Raw genomic sequence first — 24,673 nt, 5'->3', positions numbered from 1 at the left:
CATCTAGTTATATCTATCAGGAGGCACTCACTTGACAGGAATTTTTTTTTTTAAAGTGCACATTTTGGCAACATGGCAATTGCAAGAAAACCCCAAAGTAGTGCATCAACATCCTCTAACATTCAGAGACAGGTGCACAAATTAGAAGAACTGGCATAACTGCCAATAAACTGGATAAATACCTGGGATAAATTACTTCAAAGTTCTGCTCTCACAAACAATGAGGTTCAAGCAAATTCTGTGTTCCTTATCAATGGTCCAACTTTGAACCTACCCTTATCAAAACAATACTAGAGATGTCATCTGCAACATGTAATTTATCCCCGACTACTCGCCCAAGCTCTCAATTGATGTTTGGAGCTCCAATGAAGACAATAATATCTGGACCGTGTAGTTTAGTTTAGAGATACAGCTCGGAAACAGGCGCTTCGGCCCACCGAGTGTGCACCGACTAGCAATCCCCACACATTAACACTATCCTACATACACTAGGGACAATTTACACATACACCTAGCCCAAGAAGAGCAAGGTGACGTGCCTCAATGACTATCGACCAGTGGCACTAACGTCTGTGGTGATGAAGCACTTTAAGAGGTTGATCATGGCGCAAATCAACTCCTACCTCGACAAAAACCTGGACCCTCTGCAGTTCGCTTACTGCCACAACAGATCAAAGGTGGATGCGATCTCGCTGGCTCTCCGCTCCACTCTGGATCACTTGGACAACAAAAACTCATATGTCAGGCTGTTATTCATTGATTACAGCTCGGCATTTAATACAATTATCCCCTCCAAGCTGGTTACCAAACTCGCAGAACTGGGTCTCTGCGCATCCATCTGCAATTGGATCCTCAACTTTCTCATTCACAGACCACACTGTTCGTATTGGTGGAAATGTCAGCCTCAATAACAATCAGCACGGGTGCACCTCAAGGCTGCGTGCTTAGCCCCCTGCCGTACTCACTCTATACTCATGACTGCATAGCCGATCAAAGTGCGAACTCCATCATCAAGTTCGCTGATGATACCACTGTTGTGGGACGTATCACTGATGGGGACGAGTCGGAGTACAGAAGTGAGATCGACCGACTGACCAAATGGTGCCAGCACAATAACCCGGCCCTCAACACCAGCAAAACCAAGGAACTGATTGTGGAATTTGGAAGGGGTAGGATGGGGACCCACAGTCCCGTTTATATCAACGGGTCAATGATGGAAAGGGTCAAGAGCTTCAAATTCCTGGGCGTGCATATTTCCGAAGATCTCTCCTGGTCCCAGAACACTGATGCAATTATAAAGAAAGCACATCATCGCTTCTACTTCCTGAGAAGATTACGGAGATTACGGAGTATGTCGAGGAGGACTCCCTCGAACTTCTACAGGTGCACAGTAGAGAGCATGCTGACCGGTTGCATCGTAGCTAGGTTCGGCAACATGTGCGCCCAGGAGCGGAAAAGACTGCAAAAAGTTGAAAACACTGCCCAGTCCATCATCGGCTCTGACCTCCCGTCCATCGAGGGGATCTATCACAGTCGCTGCCTCAAAAAGGCTGGCAGCATCATCAAGGGCCCACTCCATCCGGGCCATATACGCATCTCCGCACTACCTTCAGGTAGAAGGTACAGGAGCCTGAAGACTGCAACGACCAGGTTCAGGAACAGCTACTTCCCCACAGCCATCAGGCTATTAAACTCAGCTCGGACAAAACACTGAACATTAATAGCCAATAATCTGTTTATTTGCACTTTATCAGTTTAATTATTCATGTGTGTATAAATTTATGCAATGGTATATGGACACACTGATCTATTCAGTATTCGTGCCTACTATGTTCTGGTGTGCTGAAGCAAAGCAAGAATTTCATTGTCCTATAAGGGACACATGACAATAAAACTCTCTTGAACTCTTGAACAATTAACCTACAAACCTGGACGTCTTTGGAGTGTGGGAGAGTGTGGGAGGAAACCTAAGATGTCGGAGAAAACCCACGCGGTCATGGGGTGAACATACAAACTCCATGGAGACAGACCCAGGTCTCCGGCGCTGCAAGTGCTGTAAGGCAGAAACTCTACTGCTGCGCCACCGTGGCCAGTCACCCAACACAGGATCCACTGTGGTTACAAATACATAAAATCTAATGATACATTGCAACTACATACAATGCTCTCAGTATATTTTTCTCTTGAATTATTATAATGAATGTCACTTTCAGATTAAATCATGTTAACATATGTACAATCACTATTTCTACAAAAAAAACGAATTCTCCAGCTAAAACCCATGCACATTTACTGATCCTACATTCAACTCAGTGCAAGATGAATAACTACAACTCTAGCAGCATCATCCATTTTAAAATTTGAAGAATTTGTAGCTCAAGATGCTATTTTCCAATTTTCCACCCGCCCCTTTTTCCAAGGATAATCCTGATTTTTACTTACAATTTCATCATTGGTCAGGAACCAAGTAAAGCACTGCCTCAAGAATATACCATTCTGTGGGACCCACAAGTTCGTACTTGTAATGATACTCTTTTACATGGATAATTTGTTTTCTGAGATCACTGCCCTGTCCTTCAACCTCTATAATTACCTGTGCATGATTCAATCTTATGGCATGTGTTCTTTCAAAATTAACAAGTTGGGAAAAGGGGAAGTAGAATGGGATCTGGGGGGTCCTTGTTCATCAGTCTATGAAAATAAGCATGCAGATACAGCAGGCAGTGAAGAAAGCGAATGGCATATTGGCCTTTATAACAAGAGGAGTCGAGTATAGGAGCAAAGAGGTCCTTCTGCGGATGTACAGGGCTCTAGTGAGACCACACCTGGAGTATTGTGTGCAGTTTTGGTCCCCTAATTTGAGGAAAGACATTCTTGCTATGGAGGGAGTGCAGCGTAGGTTTACAAGGTTAATTCACGGTTTGGCGGGACTGTCATATGCTGAGAGAACGGAGCGGCTGGGCTTGTACACTCTGGAGTTTAGAAGGATGAGGGGGTGCTTATTGAAACATATAAGATTGACAAGGGTTTAGACACGCTAGAGGCAGGAAACATGTTCCAGATGTTGGGGGAGTCCAGAACCAGGGGCCACAGTTTAAGAATAAGGGGTAAGCCATTTAGAACAGAGACGAGGAAACATTTTTTCTCACAGAGTTGTGAGTCTGTGGAATTCTCTGCCTCAGAGGGCGGTGGAGGCCGGTTCACTGGATACTTTCAAGAGAGAGCAAGATAGGGCTCTTAAAGATAACGGAGTCAGGGGATATGGGGAGGAGGCAGGAACGGGGTATTGATTGGGGATGATCAGCCATGATCACATTGAATGGCGGTGCTGGCTCGAAGGGCCGAATGGCCTCCTCCTGCACCTATTGTTTATTGTCTATAATTGGTTAATTTTGCTCAATTGGTGGTATCTGCACGCAATTCTCTTTTTTTTCCTCTTTGATTTGGATACTTTGATTGGAGCCAACATTTATAATGTACTGTCTGAGAAGGAAATATAATTCTATGGAAATAGAAATGTGTCAGCGATATGTGGTCCACGGTACATATTGATGTTAAATATATCTGGTTTAAATAGTAACCGGGGATGACGGGTGAAGTGTATCGTTGGGGGACATAATATTTAAAGATGCTCCAAGGCAATGGTACTTAACATTGGAAGATTGGAACATTGAATTTCTGCTCATTGAGTACTACAGTTAGGACTAATATACATACAATTTAGAGAAAGTGGAGAGGTCGAGAGATGGAGGAGATAGAACTAACATGCCTGCATATATCTGGAATTTGCCAGCAGTTTATGATAATAGTACCAAAGGATATTATTCAAATGAGAAATAGAACGAGACAATTTTGATTCTAAGTTGCCAGAGGTTTCAGGTACCATAACAAAATAGCACTTTTAATGGGTGTCGAGTGGCAAATTCAAGATTCATTTTCATTTCCTATGTCACAAAAGCCCACATTACACCATCTAAGCAAACATGGATCTAAAACTGGGCATGATGTGGGGGAAATGCAAGTGCAATTGTACATGTGAAGGACAACCATTCTAAAGTAAAAGGGAACACTGATTCACCCCCTCCCTGAAACTGAATATTGTACATATTTCTATAGCAGTATCTCAAGATAGCATGTGATACTAGCATGAAGCTTTGATCATACTGCAATAACCAATAACAATCTCCAATCAATTTAGAGAAATAATGTTCTATGGTTAGCACTTGGAATCACAAGGTGAGAAGAGAGAGGCCTATCTCAGTGGGCCGAAGGGCCTGTTTCCACGCTGTATCTCTAAACTAAACTAACAAAAAAAAAATGTAAATAATTAAATACAGAATTGATCACTTGTAAGTTAATGCTTTAGAATTTTTGGCTTGCCATTTATCCTGAATCCAAAAACGACCACAACATTGGACAATATTCGATAAATTATTTTCAAGATGTGCAACAGATAAGAAATTAGTTACCTTGAGACTTCAGTAATAGAACATTATGTGTTCCTGATTATTTCCAAAAGACCTCAACTTGCTCACTGGACTAACAAGCACTCAGTATTATCTAAGTTTCCATTACAAGGATCAATTCTTTCTCTCAGTGGGTCTTTTTTTTCTATATTCTTTTGGAACATTTGAAACCTTGTATTTTATTTACCAAACATATTAAGTATGTTCTATTGTATATAGCAGGAATGTTCCAGTTCTTAATGCCAATGATTGAAGATATATCACTGAAGTGAATGTATTAGACATATAATATATGTAAATGTAAAATACATGAATATTCATTGCTCGATATCTCTTAAGCATGAAGGAAAGTTACATGCTCATATTGATGACCTGAAGGGCCAAAGCATCTTCCATTCTAAAAGGAGAGAATATTTTAAACACAATATCAACTAATATGTACATATTGTTAAGAAATCCATATTTAAGAATTATTACATTATTCCACATCATTATTAGAGAAAAATAACCAAACAAATTTACCATGCTTTTGATGTATGTTGTGGGCACGATTCCATCATTTAACACAAATCCTTTATGCTTTATATGACTTCAATTAATGGGGCGCTGAATGTATCCCAACTGGATTAAAAGTGACCTTTAAAATTGTAAATGTGAAAATTATTTTAACTGTTTTCTTAAACTCATAGCAGTGACATATCGACGAGTCACATGGATAAGAGTCTCAAGGTAATTACAGGAACCAGATTTTCTCTATTATATAGGAGTCCAAAATATGACAGGATTTATTCTCAGGCAGCATGTACATGATACAAACGGTAAATACAAAAGTCATAATGCATTTAGCAATCCTTTATTGAAGATAACAAGGTGGTTATGATCACTGTATTGTATGAAACATCACAAATATCATACAGGGAATATACTATAGTCAGTACAGGGAAGGACCAGAGTCGATAGTCCGTGGACAGTAAGAAACCACTTGGACACTCGCCATCCCTAAAACAACCCCATAATCTCAACAAAGGGTCAAAACACCTGTTAACATCATCTTCTTCAGGACATTTTATTGTTGTAGCTAAAATCTAGTGAATAAATAAAAACACGGGCAATAATCATACTCTCTAGGCCAAGAATCATACCTACACAATGAACTAAATGATTGGGGCAGCTGGTTGTAGGCACCAGTGTTCAAAGGGTATATGATAACAGGCAGCTTTCCAGCATAAGGACTTAATGAGGGGGAGAAAAAACAAAGTTAGAGAATCACAAATGAATTCCATTGTATACAAATCCAATCAGCAACACTCATCAGTATGTGTCAATCACAATTAACGGTATTTCTCAACTGTACACCATTAACCGACTAGCTGACCCACTTAAATCTTACAAGGCATCCATAGCATGTGTTTTGTGTACAAGTGGATACATTCATTGCTCTCTCTGCCCTCAGATGCTGCTCAAATCCCCTTCCCCTCAATCATTAGCTTAAACCAAACTTTAGTACATGCACAGCTCAAACGTACTCAGTAAAATTGTGTTATTGCAGAAAATACAAATCAAACCAAGAATCTTCAAGTACCTTAAAAGACAGCCACTCTGTACCATGCCCATTCCACAATGAATGAAAAGAAAAAATCACTGAACAAAATTAAGTAACGTATTTTGTAAAGCTTAAATTCACAATAGAATATTTTAAATTGCGTTTATAAATCTATGTGATCTCTAGTTTTATAATTGTTAATGCAAACAATTTTCTTTTGCAAAACTATACCCCAGTTTACACAAGGCTGTGTCTTTATTTCTGCTGCAAATCAATGATACTAATAGAAAACCACATGTAGAATAAAATCACAATTTACAATATTGTGTGAGAAAGGCAAATTTTATAGCGATATTTTCAACTTCTGCATTAATGAGTGGGATGTCTGAGGCAAATGACAATTGACATAGAAGCATAAATTAATCTATTCAGTTTTGTCCAAAGGTTCTGCTTAGCAAGAGCTTATAATCTACACATGCTTAAAATCATAAGGGAACTTTACCATACATTTGCTATATTTATTGCCAAATGCAATGTTATCTTCAAGCAAGCAGTAGACAACATATACTGCATATCGGACAGCTGAGAAAACTGAGTATTTGGTAGTACAGCAGAAATTGAAGTGAAGAATTACATGAAATAAATTTCTACAGCATTCTGCTTACTGCATGTTCCCTCTGGGCCTGAGATAGGTGCAGAAGCTCTCAACCTTGAACCTTGCAATCAAGTAACGCCTTATACAGCAATTTGTACATGCTCATGTCCGGCGAGTTAGATTTAAATTAACAGTACTCAGTGCATCTTCCAAATTAAACTAGAAATCCATGCACCTCAGATACTTTTACCACATCTGCTACAGCATTACCATTCCTTTAGGCAACAAGTTGGGTGCAGATGCAATCAGTAAGTCTGAGGCAATCAACAAAATACTGTTTTACAGGAAGATGCACAGGAGTGGCAATATTAGAATACGCAAAAAAACGAACAAATGGTGTATAATTCTAACAATCAAGTTCCTCCTGCCCTTCTGACAAAATGACTTTAAAAGATCCTTTGGATTTTTAATTTCCCTTGTAGTAAATAAAAGGTGTGTGAACGAAGGTTTCTTCCATATTTCAAACCAGGAATTTCTTAGCGATTCTAGCCTATTTAACTACCAGGGGTCTTCAAGATCTGCGGAACCCTGTGAGAAACAAAACAATACTATTACACTTGCATTCTCCACCATGTGCATAGACGTTTTGCAAAAGCCTTGTAAATTTCAAATATAAAATGGAAAGTGCAGAGGCATTGTATTACTTTAAGAAACTGGAACTAGTGAGCAAAACACAAAAGCAATTGTCTTAATAATACATATACAGTAGTAAAAGTCTACCAGCAGAACATATTACATTCTTGTTTGGGAAGGGTTGGAGTTCATGGAAAGAGGACAACCGAATAGATACATTCAACAGATCATTCAAGAAATATTAACAAGCAACAATTCAAATATTTTTAAACTATATTTTACAAATATAAATCTTGACATTAAGTATCAATTTGATTGCACAAAATAACCTTCCATATAATCATATTGTGGAAAGGAAGTGAAGAGATTTGTTTTTTATTCAAAATGTTGATCCAATCTAAATTTAGGACCATATATTGAAACTTGGATATCTTTGTTCTTCATTAATCTACAATGCTTTTGACCTCAGGTAAAAACATTTACATGGGTGCAAGGAAAAACAAATCTGTTTCAGAAAACAGAAAATGTGAGATAGTCACTTAGTAACAAAATAAAACTTAATATGAGGTTACACAATTTTGATAATTATTTTGTATTGCAATCTAAGATTTTGCTCAGAAAAATAAAAAAGTATTCATTTTCAACGTAACTAAATTTTAGGCTCATTCTGCAAGACAATTATGGAGAGATTTTTAATTTTCAATTAAAACACTAGCCTTTTGGACCATGAGTGATTAAACTTGCTTATTAAATGTTTGACAAGCTGCTTGTTCATATAACTACCAAATATTGTAAATATAAAGTATATACAATTATGTACTTTGATCATTGTCTCCATTGTACATTTCCCCTGCATATTCTGTGAAATAATAAGGCCATTTAGAAAAGTTGTTTTGTGTGGAATAGTTAAAACTCAGCTGTACAATTCAAGCTCAAGTTTTAGGTTGAATTTTGTTGAGCAAATTTTTAAAAAAACCCAGAAATTCACATAAAAATCAGAGGGAAAAAAAAATGTATCCTCAATCTATCATTAGCATACACACGAGTGTGCAAATGCCAAACACTTTAGAAATAATGCTGGAGTAACTCATCTGGACAGGCAGCATCTCTGGAGAAAATGGATAGGTGATGTTTTGGGTTGGGACTCTTCTTTAGACTGGAAATAACGCTGATTATACAATATATTTACACACAAAATCTTTCTCTAACAGGAACAGTGCGCTCTTATATTTTTATTCCGTCAATTCTAGTCTGCATAATTTTAAAATATACCACAACTTCAGCACAAAAAAACCCAGTACCAAGCCAAATGATATGAGTGTTCCCTTGGAAATGCCCCATAATAATATTTTGTGGTAATCGGCACATTGCATTTATTGCTCTGTAAGGATCCTCAAAAACAAAGATGTTTATGTAATCAAGTTTATCTTCTTAACAAAGATTTGCTTTACTTATAAAGCAGGGTGTAAATATTATGATATATTAAACAGTAGTACAAGTATTATAAGCATTTGTAAAATGGTGCATTTGACTAAGAGTTTAGAACATTGATGCATTGAAATATTCATTTATAATTTTCTACAGTGTTAAATGTTCAGGTGCAGATGTAATGTAATGTCTAGACAAGCCACTTACCAAACGTAAAACACAACCAGCTGGTTTCACGTTTTATTTTACAATCATTTATTGTGGTGAAAAAGGTAAATCCAAATTAACTTGTAATGAGCAAGTTAAACAATGGTCCAGATATACTGTAAAGCTTTATTGGACATTAAAACAGACAAATCTCTCTCACTGAATACTGCACAAGGAACATACCATGAGGAACAGTTCACAAATAACTAATATTTATACTAAAGCATGGTGGATTGATCAATGACATAAACATCTTTTTAAAATCATGCATTTACTACATTTACAATTTTACAACAAAAATTAATGCGCTATAGATAGGTTTTAAAAATCAATGGTTACTGCATTAACTATTATGATGACCGAACAACAAAAAGCTAAATTACAAGCACAAAACACAATAAAAACATGCAATGGAGATCAAAAACTCATGCGGTGTTACAAATTATAACAGTGGATACACAATGCTGGAAGATGAGCTCTTAAGGCATTTCTCATTTATTACTACATCTTCATCAGTTCAGTTTACATCCTTAGGACGATTCTCCTCATCTGCTTGCAACCTGGTCTCTGATTCTCTAGCAGGCATAACTGCAGTAGAAACAGCTTGTTCGGTAGTACTTGCTTCCCCCAGGACCTGAGCTAGCCTGTAATTAGCCAGCATCTCCTCCATTAGGTGACGGTAGTTCCCCCTATGATTAATTCTCAATTGTCTGAGTGTCTCGAGCAATTTACCCGGTCTTGCTCCCCCTTCATCTGCTCCAGTAGGATCCTTTTCAAGATTTAATACCCCAGTATGAGTAAACAGCCTATGATAATTTTTTGGACTATCAAACACATAACAATCAATTCTTTAAAGTGCTCTTACTGTTAATAAATATGTATTCAAATCATATCTCTGACTGCCTTTGAAGGTACACCTGTGCAATATAAAGACAAGCTAATTCTATTATTGGAAATGCAGCAGAATAAGTAAAAAATGAATCTTAAAGCCCTGCATTGTTGTGCCCTTTGAATATGTGAATAACTTCCAAAGGATACCAACCAATATCAATAAGAGACTGACATACATAAAATGAGAGTATATTAACATATGAAATAACTTGAAACCATTATAAACTTATTCAACAATGTTGAAAACGTTTCCACAAAAAAATCTGATTTTAATGTGCAATCTTTGCAGGATTCAGTCTGAAACACTAAAATTAAATGTGCCTTAATATCTTTTCTCAGTTGTAACCTTTTCCAATTCTGGCCAATTTAAAATGTATTTTTACCAACATATTATGCAGATGTTTCCAAAGATAACCCAAGTGAATTTGGGCATTATACCAAACTTGAGCCACAGTAATGTACTGCACACAGTTTTAATTACCGTATTATATGAAGGAAATGATGACACAAGAGATGGCAATGGGATTTAGAATGAAGTTGCAGGACTGAAGAACATTAGTCATGAAACACTGGCAAGAGTGGTGTTGTTTTCTTTGGTGCAGATGCAGCTAATGGTAGATTTAATTGACATATACAATTATGAAAGGCTCTGTTTGGGTGCATTGGAACATATTGCCTCAGTAATCCATAACTGAGGGGAAAATGCACACAAGGTTACTGGTAGAATGATTAGAATATTTAAGGAATTAAACTTTAATCTGGAGCTGGTTGCTGTCTGGGACTCAATGCATAAATGTGTGTAAGTGATGTAAACCCTCAGCACACATGGCCTTAGATAACCTATGATGTCAGAGGAAGAGCTCAATGGATTGTAGTTTCTTAGCCAGTGAGGATATAATGAGCCAAATGACCTTGAATTTAAGGTGGCTAAATCGTTAGAACCATTGATTACAATTTTCTTTGGATGCAAGTATTGATGGGGAACTGGGGAACGTCAAAAGTAAAAGAAAGTGAGTTTGAATAAATTGAGCAGATTGGTTTCATGTTGGTGGTGGGAATGCCTTTAAAACGTTGATCCAGTCAACAGGAAGAAAATGGGCCATTTAAGGCAAGCCAGCACAGACTTCTTGAGGGCAAACTATGTTTAACAAAATTAGAGTCATAGAGTTTTAGAGTGTAAACAGGCCCCTCCGCCCAATTTGCCCACACCGGCCAACGTCCCATCTACAGTAGTCCCACCTGCCTGCATTTGGCCCATATCCCCCTAATCCATGTACTTGTCTAAATGTTTCTCAAAAGTTGCAATAGTACCTGCCTCAACTACCTCCTCCGGCAGCTCGTTCTTTGCGTGAAAAAGTTACTCCTCAGGTTCCTATTAAATATTTCCCCCCTCACCGTAAACCTATGTCCACTAGTTCTAGATCCCCCTGGGCAAGAGACTCTGTGTCTTCCCGATCAACTCCTCTCATGATTTTGTGCAACTTTATAAGATCACCTCTCATCCTCCCGCGCTTCAAGGAATAGAGTCCTAGCCTGCCCAACCTCTCCCCTTAGCACAGGCCCTAGTCCTGGCAACATGAATCTTCTCTGCACCCTTTCCAGCTTGACAACATCTTTCCTCTAACATGGTGCACAAAACTGAACACAATAGTTGAAATGCGGCCTCATCAATGTCTTATATTACTGCAACATGACCTCGCAACTTCAATACTCAATGCTCTGACTGATGAAGGCCAAGGAGCCAAAAGCCCTTTTGACCACCCTATCTGCCTGTGATGCTACTTTCACCAAACTATGTACCTGTATTCCTTGATCCCTCTGCTCCACAACACTCCCCACAGCCCTATCGTTCACTGTGTAGGTTCTGCCCATGTTATTGCTCCTAAACTGCAATATCTCACATTTCTCTTAGTGTTAAATTCCATCAAATATTTCTCAGCCCGCCTGTTCAAGATTCCGCTGCAATTTTTGATAACCATTATCTACCATAACCATTATCTACCAAACCACCCAATTTTGTGTCATCTGCAAACTTGCTAACCATGCCACATACGTTCTTATCCAAATCATTGATATAGATGACAAACAGCAGCAAAAGACTTCTAATAGTTTTACTAGGGCACGCCCTTGATGTTGATCACGTTAGTCTTCAGATTTATTTTTAGCCCATCTGCATCACGGAGGAAATAGTGAACTACAACAATGTTATGTTAAACTTGTAATACCTGCATACAAAAATAAAGTGTAACATTTGCATAATTAACTGGTTCCCAATAATTATTACATCTATAAATAAACAAAATTTAATTTTGATGGTGTTGGTGCAACACATAACCAATAACCTCCCAAAAACAAGAACATATCAGCCAGTTAGCATTTTAGGTTAAAATATTATATGGATATTGTTTTAAGATTTTATACAATTTCGGGAAAATATTTCAAGGGTTTTAAAAGATTTTATCAATTTTTAAATTTAGATCCATTTCCTATAATTGCAAGTGTAAAAGACAATGTCAATACATACAATTTAAATTTCTTAGTGATCTACACTATCACAGATCAGAAGCTGGCAGATAATTTATTGTTTTTATTGTTTGCTTATATTGTGGGACTCACCTTTGCTTCTTTTTTATAAGCATTGTGACATCAATAATCAATCAACATATATGTGAATATTGTACCATCCTTTATCTGCAGATATTTGGGTTTATGGGGAATGCAGATGTGGCAAACTGCAGCTTGATTGGGAAATAAGAGAGTAATTGCCAAATATTCTATTGGACAAAAACTCACTGTAATCCTAACCATTATTAAACAATTGTAAAACTGTGTGCAGAAATAAATGTTGATCATTGTGAGCCATTTACTCCCTTATTAACCTTGATGATAGATGTTTGTAAAACAAATATACTGTTAAGAAAATATGTGAAGTACATTTACCTGTAATACAAGGAGTTTCTGATGGGCATGGCTAAAATAGCACATTATAACAATATCCGTGGCTTGTCATCAGTTTCCATTGGATAACACTGACATATGCAAATGTTTGGAAAATCAATCCTTGGGGAATCCTAGTGGACTTTTTACATACAAGTTTACATGTCCGGACATATTAATTATGCTCATCAAAATAATGAAAGTCAGGATTAGAAACAAAGGAGTTTTCACTTAACTGGCACTGAGTCAGGTATAGATGATGTGAACGAAAGTTACTCAATTGAGAAAAAAATATGCACCAACCAAAGCTTGGAAAGAACACTTAATAGTTGCCTTTATGGAATTCTCAGTTCCTGGAATTGCTTCTAAATTAGCTGGTCAGTTCAACACATTTTGTTCCAAATACAAGACTGTTTTTTGCCGAGTATCAGTTTCATTTTGTATTCCTCAAATCGAATTGTACTAGTTACTTTCCCTTTAAAACATATTTCCTTTGCACAAATACTGATCATAATTACTTCCATGTGTACATAACCTATGCTGGTAAACATACCTTAAGCTTTGATCATTGAAAGTTCAGCGGAAAAGTATAAATGTAAAAGCAAAAAGGAAAGAGAAAATAGTGGACAAATCTCAAAAGGAATGCAATAATCTTCTGAAGATGTAATCAGTCAAGATGCAGTAAGAGAAATGAGCCTGATTAGGAAATATAAAAGATTTAGTTATGGAAGCTAGGGTACTAAATGAGTACTTTACCAAATAAAATGCTGCTGAAGTTCTCAGCAAAACAAAAAGATGTTGCTCAGATTTTAAAAAAGTGTTAACATTGATAGAGGAACTAAAAAGGGCTAATTGGTCTCAGATGAATAGAATAAAAAGTAAACGGACTGTCAGTGACGCAGCCTAGATAGCTGAGGGGTGTAAGGGGGGAAACTGCTGAAGTACTGGTCATAAACCTTCTAAGCATCAGCATATGCTGGAGGACTGGAAAATTGCAAATGTTACATACTTAAATAAAGGGTGCAAGATTAAATTAAGCAAACACAGTTTAACCTAAGAGGTGGGGGAAACCTTTATTTCTTACAAATAAGAAACAGAATTAGCAATAACCAAATGCAAAAAAAAAATGCAAATGCGGGAAATTTGAAATAAAAGAATAAAAACACTGAAAGTACTCAATTAACCAGACAGCATCTGAGGAGAGTGAAACAGAGCTAATACCTCAGTTTTAGGACATAATTAGAGCCACATAAAATTAAGTAATCTGGAACAGATTAATATCTAGAGGAGGAGGGGGGCAAAAACAGCGCATCATATTAATATCCATGGCTTGTCAGCAGTTTCCACTGGATAACACTGACAGATGTGCTGTTTCAGCCATCCTCTGGAGGAGGTTGTGCTGGATGTAATTTTCGACCTCGGGTTAATAAATCCCCAGGGCCAGAAGAAATCTATCCCACAAAGTAAAGAGAAGGCATCTAGGACATTGTCAGGGATTTATGCATCTTTGTTAAATATGACCGGGCAAGTGGGATAAGTGTGCAAAAGGGTCGGCATAGGTGGTGGGCTGAAAGGCTGCACAACACTACGCATGTTTTAAACAGGCATGGCAATAATAAACCAAAGATCTGTAGCACAGAACAAACTGCTGAAGGAAGTCAGCAGGTCAGGCAGCATCTCTGAAGTTACAGAAATAACTGACCCTTCGCAAAAGACCCTGCATCTGGACCGAGTATAGAAAGGAAATAGCAAACTTAGGGCACATTCCATGAAAGACTAAATAATGGAAATGGTGGTACTGGATGAAAAAGGGCCAAGGTTCTCATGATCCTCTATTTACATCTCCATGAGACAGATGATCTGAATCTTGTTAGCATACACCTTTCATTACCTGAGTAACAGAAAACAAAATTAACCATTATTCAAATATTTTTGAAAACCTACTTCAGAGCAAACAATGATGTTTGGGAGTTAGGGCAAGAACAATTTTTGGTCAATAATGAGATGATGATGAATGGCCCCAGATGAACTCCTGTTGCAATGTCTTCAGGCCACGATTTATTTTTAATTAGGTCAATCACCTTTCATTATCTCTAAAAGGTGAATTCAGCTACTTGAAACATCAACTGCATTTCTCTCTCCACAGATGATACTTGATCTCTTTAAATATTTCCAATATTAGGTTTGCTAATTTAGCGTCAGGGAATTACTATATTTGCACTATATAAATAGACCAGGCTTGCTACAGAAAGGTACATCTTCTATTTCACAGCTCGAACCATTGTTCGTCATTGATCTTTGTTGTCACGTACCTAGAAACAGTGAAGTTCCTTTTTTGCATATAATTCAATAATATTAACCGTCCATTTTGAAACTAATGAATGATAATTATTCTGCACACAACCAGAATACAATCAGAAATTGAGAAATTACAAAAGAAAGTAAAATGAAGAAAACAAAATCTATTATAGCTATTGTTTAATCTGGCATATATTGATTTCTTGGATTTTTTTAAATGGGCCAAAAAATAATGCATGACAAATGCAAAGTGCATCATATGCGTGTATATTGGTGAGTCCACCTATACTGTGGGTTGCGACAAGAACAGTATTCAGCTTGCCATACTGCCTCAGGTGTCATACACTTCTCAATGCCCATAAACTTGGCCTTTCCTGTCACACTTTATAATGGATGCCGCCACTCCTGATGTAGGACCAAACCTCCAAACCCGCTGTTTCAATAGTGACCCAATGGACTTGCCCGTACAGGTGATGAAAACAAACCACAGGTAATGGTACAAATTTCAAAATTTACTTTGCAAGCTCTTCAAACCTAGAAATCTGAGCAGCAAGTTTTCCCATTCTGCAATAAGCAGCACCAAATTATGAAGGTTTGTGCAGATTGTGCAGTTTGTGCTGGGGATTTTTCAAGAAAGGTATTTTCCTAAGACTGACGTTTTCAAAAGAGGGAAGCGATTTATTTACACCAGATTTTAAAGTAAACAACAGAAGTGAAAAATAAGATTTAAAAACACTATTAAAACATTGCTAAGAATCTAAAGTCTAATAAATGATACATTTGATTTGTTATGAATTGTAAAAAAAAACTTTTTGCCTAAGCATCAACTTACTTTATTTCCAGAATTCAATTAAAAAAACTGAACTCTGGCAGGAAGGAGCTATATCAATGTTTAAGTCTCAAATTAAAAAAATATGCATGCTCAAAGAATCAGAGTCACACAGAGCAGAAATTAGCCATTTGGCCCACCATGTTAACCATCATCATGTTTCTATCCATATCTACCTTGTCAGCACATGGTCTCCAAGCCTTCTTTGCCTTCCCAATTCGAGTGCTGATCTAGATACAGGTAAATGTTGTGAGAATTCCTGCCTCCATCACCCACTCAAGCAGTGTTTCCCAGATTTCAATCACCCTCTACATTAAATTCAATAACCTCTAGTTTCAACTCCACTGTTACGAGGAAAAATTTCCTTATTTCCACCATGCCCCTCATACTTTTTGACATGCCCCTCATACTTTTTGACATGCCCCTCATACTTTTTTATATCTCTGTCAGGTACTCCCTCAGCCACCTTCATTCAAAGGACAACAAACCTTTTGATATGGCAATGGAGCACTTTCATCAATACCAGCCTCTAAAACAATCTGAATCTGCTACAATTTGCTTACCACCACAGAAGATGTCATCTCTATGGCCTTGCATTCATCACCAAAAAAACTCTGGATAACAAGGACACCTACATCATACTTTTATTTATTGATTGACAACATCTCCACCTTCAACACCATAATTCCAATCAAGCTCACCACCAAACACCTGGACTGAGAACTTAGCAGTTGACTTCCTACCCATACACCATAATCAATAAGGAGAGGACAAAACATCCTCCATGAAAATTCTCAATGTTACTGCCCCAAAAGGCTACATTCATCCTCTTACCGTACTCACTATACTCTCATAACAGTGCGTCCAAATTCTGCTATAACGATTTAGACGTGGCGTAGACGGAGGAATTAATAGGGGATTGAGTCCGACTCCCAATTCCTCCGTCTACGCCGTATCTGTGCCCAAGATGAGGTGTTCCATACCAGGACTTCCGAGATGTCCTCATTCTTCAGGGAAAGGGGGTTGCCATCTTCTATCATAGATGAGGCCCTCACAAGAATCAACTCGGTATCCCGCAGCTCCGCTCTTGCTCCCCCTCCCCCGTCACAACAGGTATCCTCGTCCTCACCTTTCACCCCATCAGCCATTGCGTACAGCACATAATCCTCCAACACTTTCACCACCTCTAACGGGATCCCATCATTAGCCACATCTTCCTATCTCCACCCCTTTCTGCTTTCCGCAGAGACAGTTTCCTGGTTAACATCCCTTCCCACCCAAACCACCCCCTCCCCAGGTACTTTCCCCTGTAACCGCAGGAGAACCAACACCTGTCCTTATACCATCTCCCTCGACTTCGTCCAAGGACCCTGACAGTCCTTTCAGGTAAGACAGAGGTTCACTTGCACCTTCTCCATCCTCATCTAATGTATCCGCTGTTCCAGGTGTGAACATCTATATATCGGCGAGACCAACCACAGGCTCAGCAATCGTTTCATTGAACACCTCCGCTCAGTTTGCCTGGTCCCAAGCGATCTCCCAGTTGCTAAACACTTTAACGCAAATTGGAGGAACAGCACCTCGTATATCGTTTGGGCAGCTTACAACCCAGCGGTATGAATATTGATTTCTCTAACTTCAAGTAAACCTTGCTTTCCCCCTCTTCGTCCCTCCCCTACCCTAGTTCTCCCTGTCCAATTTTAGTAATTGTACGTCCCGCTGTCACATTCCCCGAAGCTAACAATGAACCATTCTACATTTTCTTGAACATCGTCTGCTTTGATATGTCATTTTCACACTTTACACTTCCTTATCTCTAGTCTCCCTCTCCCCGACTTTCGGTCTGAAGGAGGGTCTGGACCCTAAACGTCACACATTCCTTCGATCCAGAGATGCTGCCTATCCCACTGAGTTAATCCAGCATGTTGTGTCTATCTTCAGTGTAAACCAGCATCTGCAGTTCATTCCTACCCATGAATGGACCTCTTGTACACTAAGGATGTACTCCTGATCTCCCAATCTACTTAATTGTGACCCTTGCACTTTTTTGTTCTTTACATTTATCTCTGGAGTTTTGGAATTATATTCTGCATTTTTCTTTTTGCACTACCTTTTGTACTCATGTATGGTATGATTTACCCGGATAGCACACAAAACAAAGTTTTTCACTGTATCTCAGTAGACGTGACAATATTAAACCAATATTAACACCACACCCAGCCTATCGAACAAAAATGCTCCAACCCAGCCAATATATTGGTAAATGTTCTCTCCACATTTTCCAGTGTAATCATATCCTCCGTATGTAATGACAACTAGAACACAGTACTCCAGCTATTGCTTAATCAATTGATAAAGTTGCACCAAAAATGTCTCTGTTCTTATATTCTGAAGACACAACTAATGCAAGCCAGGGTGCACATCTTAACTTCTCCACATCCAAATTAACTGTGCTACCACATTCAGGGATCCTTGCAACTTACATCAAGTTCTCTTTGTTCCTCAATACTTCCTCTTCATTTGTTGTCAATGCCTTACCCTTGTTAGATCTCCCAAAGTGAATTAACTGGATTCAAGCACTGACTAAGAAGAAGTTTAATCTTCCATTAGTCTGCCCATTTTATCAATTGGTCATTACCATTACCATCTTTAACCTAAAACTATCATCCTATTAACAACATCACCACAAATGTTTGTGCTCAAGAACCTCAGCTGAGTTCATCGCACCATTATTCATCCTAACTTGCACCAAACTACAAATGTTAATGGAGCTGGAGAGTATTTAGAAAAATATGAGGTGCCTGGGTCTGTCAATAATTGAGCTAATATAGGATATATCAAATGAATGGAGACATCCAGACTGATTTCAAATAATAATACTGTTACTAAGACGCTGCAAATCTTTGCAATCTGAAATGGAAACAAAGCTACTGGAGATACTCATGAGGTCAGGCAGCATCTGTAGAGAAAGGAATTGAGTTAATATTTCAATTGACATTCATTCAGCAGACTGTTGAAAGTAAAAATAAAAATATTTTAAAAGTTTTAGTTACAGAAAAGTGTTAGAAAATTGCAGAGAAGTTCTGCTAGAATGTCAGACTATTCCATTACCCAAACTTTAAATAACTTTTTATTTCTAACTTTCAACAGTTCTGCTAAAAGAACATCATTCTTTTAGTTTAGTTTTAGAGATACAGCTCAGAAACAGGCCTAGTCCACCGTCAGCACCGACCAGCTATCCCCACATTAACACTATCCTACACAAACTAGGGACAATTTACACATACACCAAGCCAATTAACCTACATACCTGTATGTCTTTGGAGTGTGGAAGGAAACCGAAGATCTCTGAGAAAACCCACGCGGTCACGGGGTGAACGTACAAACTCCGTTACGACAGCACCCGAAGTCGGGATCAAACCTGAGTCTCCGGCACTGCAAGACAGCAACTCTACCCGCTGCACCAATGTGTCGCCCATAATTCTGAAACACTAACTTTGTTTCTCTCCCCACTCATGCTGACTGACAGCTGAGCATCTCCAGGTTTTATTTTATAGTCTAATTGCTGTGGCATATTAATTTACCAATTAAGATGACTATTTTGACCTTGTTACCCGAATTTCAATGCAATTTAGAAGTTAATGCTTAAACAGGTTTGACCTAGGTTCTCAAAAGGCTACGGCAGTACTGGTCATAAATTGATATCATTCAGGACGCTAATTTTGTAGGTTCCATTTACATTTACTGGACTTTGTGCCTTCCCCCACAGTGGGAATCACTGTGGGTGGATGTTTTTATGTTTTGGTGTTGAATTTCTTCATGAATACTGTGTTGTATTTTTATTAGTGTGCTGCAAGGACATCAGAATTTCCCCTGAATAAGGGGATTAATAAAGTCTATCAATCAATCAATCAATCAAAGCATTCATAGTGTGCCAGAAAAGGGAGAAGCTTCCCCATCCCTCGAGTCATGATCTTGATGAGCATTACTCATCAACAAATATTTTTAAAAGATTGATTATTTGCATTTAATTTCATGTTACTCAATAACAGCAATTTACTATTGGAATACAGTTTAACCAATTAGAATGTGCTTACACATTTCAAAATAATTCAAATATCATATAAATTGCAGAAATTATGCCCAAAATGTTTCTGTTTGAGCCAAATTACCTATTTTGTTGCATGATGACAAAATGTGTCTCTTAGCTGTTACCAAATGGAACTTTACTCCAAGAAACCCATTTACTTAAAATGTAACCAAATGAAAGTGTATCAGTCAGTATTTTGCACATTCTAATCAGGAACAAAATCTGTATCTCTTTTGTACATTGACAGCATATAAGAAAATAAAACTCACCCCATCATCATCCCTGTGTGGATTCAGTCTATTATAAACAGCTTCAATCACACTGCGCCTAAACGGTTTAGAGAAACACACATTATCAAACTTTTTTCCTGTTACTTTCAAAGAAATGGAGAATTTATCGTACGACTATTACCTCTAACAAAATGTAAACCGGTAATAAACCAAGAAATCTAATTCAATCGAAATTTGATAGTTAAAATGCGAGTAAAATTATTTTTGTTACCTTACTTTTAGCATATCTTTCACAGACAGAAAATTTCCCCCAGTGCGAATGAACATTAAGAGAAAAAGATTAAAGCATTTAAAGAATTAGTAGGGCGTTTCACTCCAGTCTGAAACAGATAGAACCTGATTAGATATTAGAAAATGAAAAAAGATTCACTCCTTGCAGTTCTGTAACTGTGAGAAAATTAGGAACGGCAGATTTAATGGGATGAAAGATAGTCATTAAGATTAAAGAACATCAGCAACATCAGTTAATATCAGACAGGAAGAGAATTTGGGTGACCAGCAGTTTAGTGAGAAAAGGATCAATGGAGAAAGATAAAGGATTATGGACAGGGTGAGCTTTGCCAAGCCATTACATGTTATTAGAGATAAATCAGAACAAGTCATAACTTGGGAGCTAGAATAGGGAATCTTAAAAGTGTGGCCCAGCCAGGCCATGAAATGGCATGCAGTGGTAGATACATAAGATGTAGGTGATCTCAAAACTAGTTACAAAGTTGTTCACAAACGGTTTAGACGTGTAGGAAGGAATTGCAGATGCTGGTATATACTGAAGATAGACACAAAATGCTGGAGTATCTCAGCAGGTAAGGCAACATTTCTGGACAAAAGGAATAGGTGACGTTTCGGGTTGGAACTCTTCTTCAGACCTTGTCACCTATTCCTTTTGTCCAGAGATATTGCCTTACCCTCAGGGTTACTCCAGCATATCTTAGAGAGATTTAAGATGACAATTTGAAGGATAGAAAGTAATGGAGAAGACAAAACCAAGGAATAGCAGTTGGAGTTTAAAATCTGATCAACACACCATTTTGAATTTAGTAAGTCAAAACAGGGCAGAACTTGCCCTGTAATTCGTAAGGCTTTGGGGAGTGATGTAGAACCGATTGCCTTAGGGAAGCAGGTACATATTTTCCTTAAGGTAGTGATACAAATGGACAGGGTGGTGAAGAAGGCGTTTGGCATGCTTGCCGTCATTGGTGAGATTATTTTGCACAGGAGTTAGAACTTTGTGTTACAGCTGTGCAAAACGTTGGTAATGTCCGCGTACAGTGCTGATCACCCTGTTTTGGGAAGGATGTCATTAAACTTGTAAGGGTGTAAAAATAATGTACGATAATGTTACCAGGACTGGAAGGTTTGAAACACAAGGAGAGACTGGATCGTTTTCCCCCAGAGTGTAGGAAGTGAATTTACAGATTATGAAATCATAATGGACATAGATAAGATGAATAACCTAATTGTCTAAAACTAGACTCCAGAGTGGACAGTTTTAACGTGAAGGGAAAGATCCAAAAGGGACCCAAGGGGCAAAACAAGCTGCCAAACGATTAAAAGACACTTGGACAGATACATGGATAGGAAAGGTTTGCAGGAATCTGGGCCAGGTGCAGACAAGCAGGATTAGCCCAATTAGGCAACTTGGTCAGCATGGATGAGTTGGGCCACAGGGTGTGTATCTGTGCTGTATAGCTCTATGACACTGACAAGAACATATAAAATAAAGGCAAAAGTAGGCCATTAGGCCCCTCATACCTGTTCCATCATTCAGTAAGATTGTGGTTTATCATCATGAATTTCCTACCTACGGATAACCTCATATTCCTCAATATCTGCAAATGTTTTGATCTTAATCATGAATATACTTACCGACTAAAACTCAACAAGCCTCACACATGCAGAAACCACCACATCTGGGTGAATAAATTTCATCGCATCTATGTCCAGAATGGTGAATTTGAACCCGACAGCAGTGGACATACCAGCTCGGGAAAGCATGAACTTCACAGTGGGGCACAGCACCAGAGACCAAAGTTTGTTTCTGACAACGAGCGCTGTCTGTATGGAGTTTGTGCGTTCTCCCTGTGACTGTGTGGGGTTTATTCCGGGGTGCTCCGGTTTCCTCCCACATTCCAAAGACGTGCAGGTTTGTCGGCTAATTGGCTTCTGTAAATTGTCCCTGGTGCGTAGGATAGAACTAGTCTACGGGTCGGCGCACACTCGGTGAGCTTGCTGTATCTCTAAACTAAACATCCAAGCTGTCAATCTCGATGAGAATTTTGTGCCTTTTAATGAAAACAGCTCTTGCTCTTTCAAGCACTAAAGGGTATTCACCAGTCTATTTATTTAAACCTCATGCAACAAAGTCACCATTCCACGAATTAAGCTGATGAATTTTAAACAGCATTCCTCTAACTCGATCCTTTCTTAAGTGGGGAGGTCAAACCTGTACACAATATGCTACATATTATCACGCCGGGGGCCAATATAATTGGAGAAAATTGTCTCTGTTTTGATATTCAAATCATCTGACAATATTAGCCAACGTATTTCTCAACTGCCTGCTATATCTCGATATTAACTTAAGGAATTTCAGTACACACTCCCAAGCTCTTCTGAACATCAACATATTTCACCTTTTTGTTTGTCTGACCAAAAAGATGACTGCATATTTTTCCATATCATTTTCTATCTGCCATATCCTTGCCCATTCATTTACCTGTCCAAAACCCCCAAATCCCTTGCTGCATTCTCCTCAGATCCCACAATGCTAAATTTATATTATTAGAAAACTTGAATATATCACGCTTGATCTCCTTGCCCAAATAAATGATAGATTGTGATCATTGGGGACAATATTAGAGCCTGTGGTGCACAACTGCTCGTACATAATCTCCTAACTCGAAAATAGCCTGTTTATATTTATTCTGTGTTACATCCACAATCCATACCAGTATAGTACCGTGCTCTAATTTTGTTTATTGGCCTCTTCTGTTATACCCCACCAAAAACCTTCGTAAAGTCCAAATATGCATAGAAAGCAAAAGACAATTGTTGGAGGAACGCAGCGTCTCTGAGCTCCACCAGCATTTTGTTTTTTGCTTAAGATTCCAGCATGTGCAGTCTCCAGTACCTCTTAAGTGGTTCGGCCTTATCTATTCTGCTCGTGACAATGTCATAATTTCAAAGACTCTTAACCCTCAGAAATAATTTACTCTCATCTGTACTAATTGGGCAAACCCCTATATTTAAATTGTGATGCCAGTTTCTAGATTCACCCACAGGAAGAAACATCCTCTCAACATCCAGCATTTCAAGGCATCTAAGGAATTTGCATGTTTCCATTAATTCGCCTTTTACTGTTCTAGACTTCTACCGTTACAAGTCAAGCCTGTCCAACCTATTGATCAGTTGGCTTAATATCGGTTGTTGGGAAGCTATTGTAGTCTATCTCAATGAAGGAATAGCTAGTCATTTACAAAAGTTTAAAGCAATCACAGCAAGTCAGCATGGTCTTTTGAATATGAAATAATGTCTGACAAATTTGTTGACAGTCTTCAAAGATATAGTTGATTGAGGACCAATAGACGGAGTGCATTTCAATGGTCAGAAAGTATTTGATAATGTACCACATAAAAAAAACTGGTGCATGAGATAAGAGGTATTGTGAGGGTAACAGGGGTTGGGGAAGTGAAACCAGTGTCAGAATAGGGTGGAAAAGTGTCACAGTGGTACAGGTGTTGCCTCACAACGCCCGTGACACAGGTTCAATCCTGACTACAGATGCTGTGTACAAACATGAAGTTTCCACAATCTCCTAACTCGAAATCCACACGGCTGGGTGGATTTCTCAGGGCGCTCTGGTTTCCTCCCACATTCCAAAGACCTGCAGCTTTGTAGGTTAATTGGCTTCTGTAAAATGCCCATAGTGTGTACATCATGAAATTAGTGTATGGTCGGCATGGACTCGGTGGGCCGATGAACCCATATCCACACTTTATCTCTAAGCTCCTAAAGCGTTAATTAGCATTATTCTTTCACCTCATTTTTCCAATCAATATACCTTCTTATTTGAACTTCATCTGCCCAGGAACTTTACTACCATCTTCATCATTTATAAATTTTGAAATTATATACTGCTTCCCCAGGAGCAAGTCCTTTATTTACAGCATAACAGTAACGATACTAGAAATGTACCTTGGGGAACTCCACTGTATTCCACCCCTCAGTCCAAAACACAATCAGTCATATATTTTGTTTTTTATCCCTTAGCAACTTTTGTAGCAATGCCTCCCCCACCTCTTGAATCTATAAGTTTTGCTAACAAGCTTTTATACTACTTTCTTAAATACATTTTGAAAGTCAAATTACACTTAACTTTCCTTTTGGAAGTTCCACCGAGATGCATTGTTGTCCAGGTCCACTACACTGAAAGGACATTGGGTCAAAGTCCAACCTTGCTACCCCTA

At 38.3% G+C, this 24,673-nt stretch overlaps 1 protein-coding gene across 4 annotated transcripts in view; it reads right to left on the bottom strand.

Moving 5' to 3' along the window:
* Positions 1-5,302: 5,302 nt before the first annotated feature.
* Positions 5,303-24,673, bottom strand: part of ppm1b (protein phosphatase, Mg2+/Mn2+ dependent 1B) — a 125,474-nt gene continuing 106,103 nt past the window's right edge. For 2 of the 4 annotated variants that reach the window (XM_033025511.1, XM_033025512.1), the window contains 3 exons: positions 20,187-20,244; positions 16,004-16,057; positions 8,893-9,641 (listed from right to left, as the gene is read on the bottom strand). In XM_033025511.1, the coding sequence (XP_032881402.1) occupies positions 9,390-9,641; positions 16,004-16,057; positions 20,187-20,244 (364 nt within the window). In that variant the 3' untranslated portion in view covers positions 8,893-9,389. Of the gene's footprint in view, positions 7,193-8,892; positions 9,642-16,003; positions 16,058-20,186; positions 20,245-24,673 lie in introns of those variants that run through there. The other 2 variants (XM_033025513.1, XM_033025514.1) reach the window with 2 other exon arrangements.

This window comes from Amblyraja radiata, chromosome 8 (genome assembly GCF_010909765.2).
Source record: "Amblyraja radiata isolate CabotCenter1 chromosome 8, sAmbRad1.1.pri, whole genome shotgun sequence".
Lineage (NCBI taxonomy): Eukaryota > Metazoa > Chordata > Chondrichthyes > Rajiformes > Rajidae > Amblyraja > Amblyraja radiata.
This window is presented reverse-complemented; position numbering and strand designations above follow the sequence as displayed.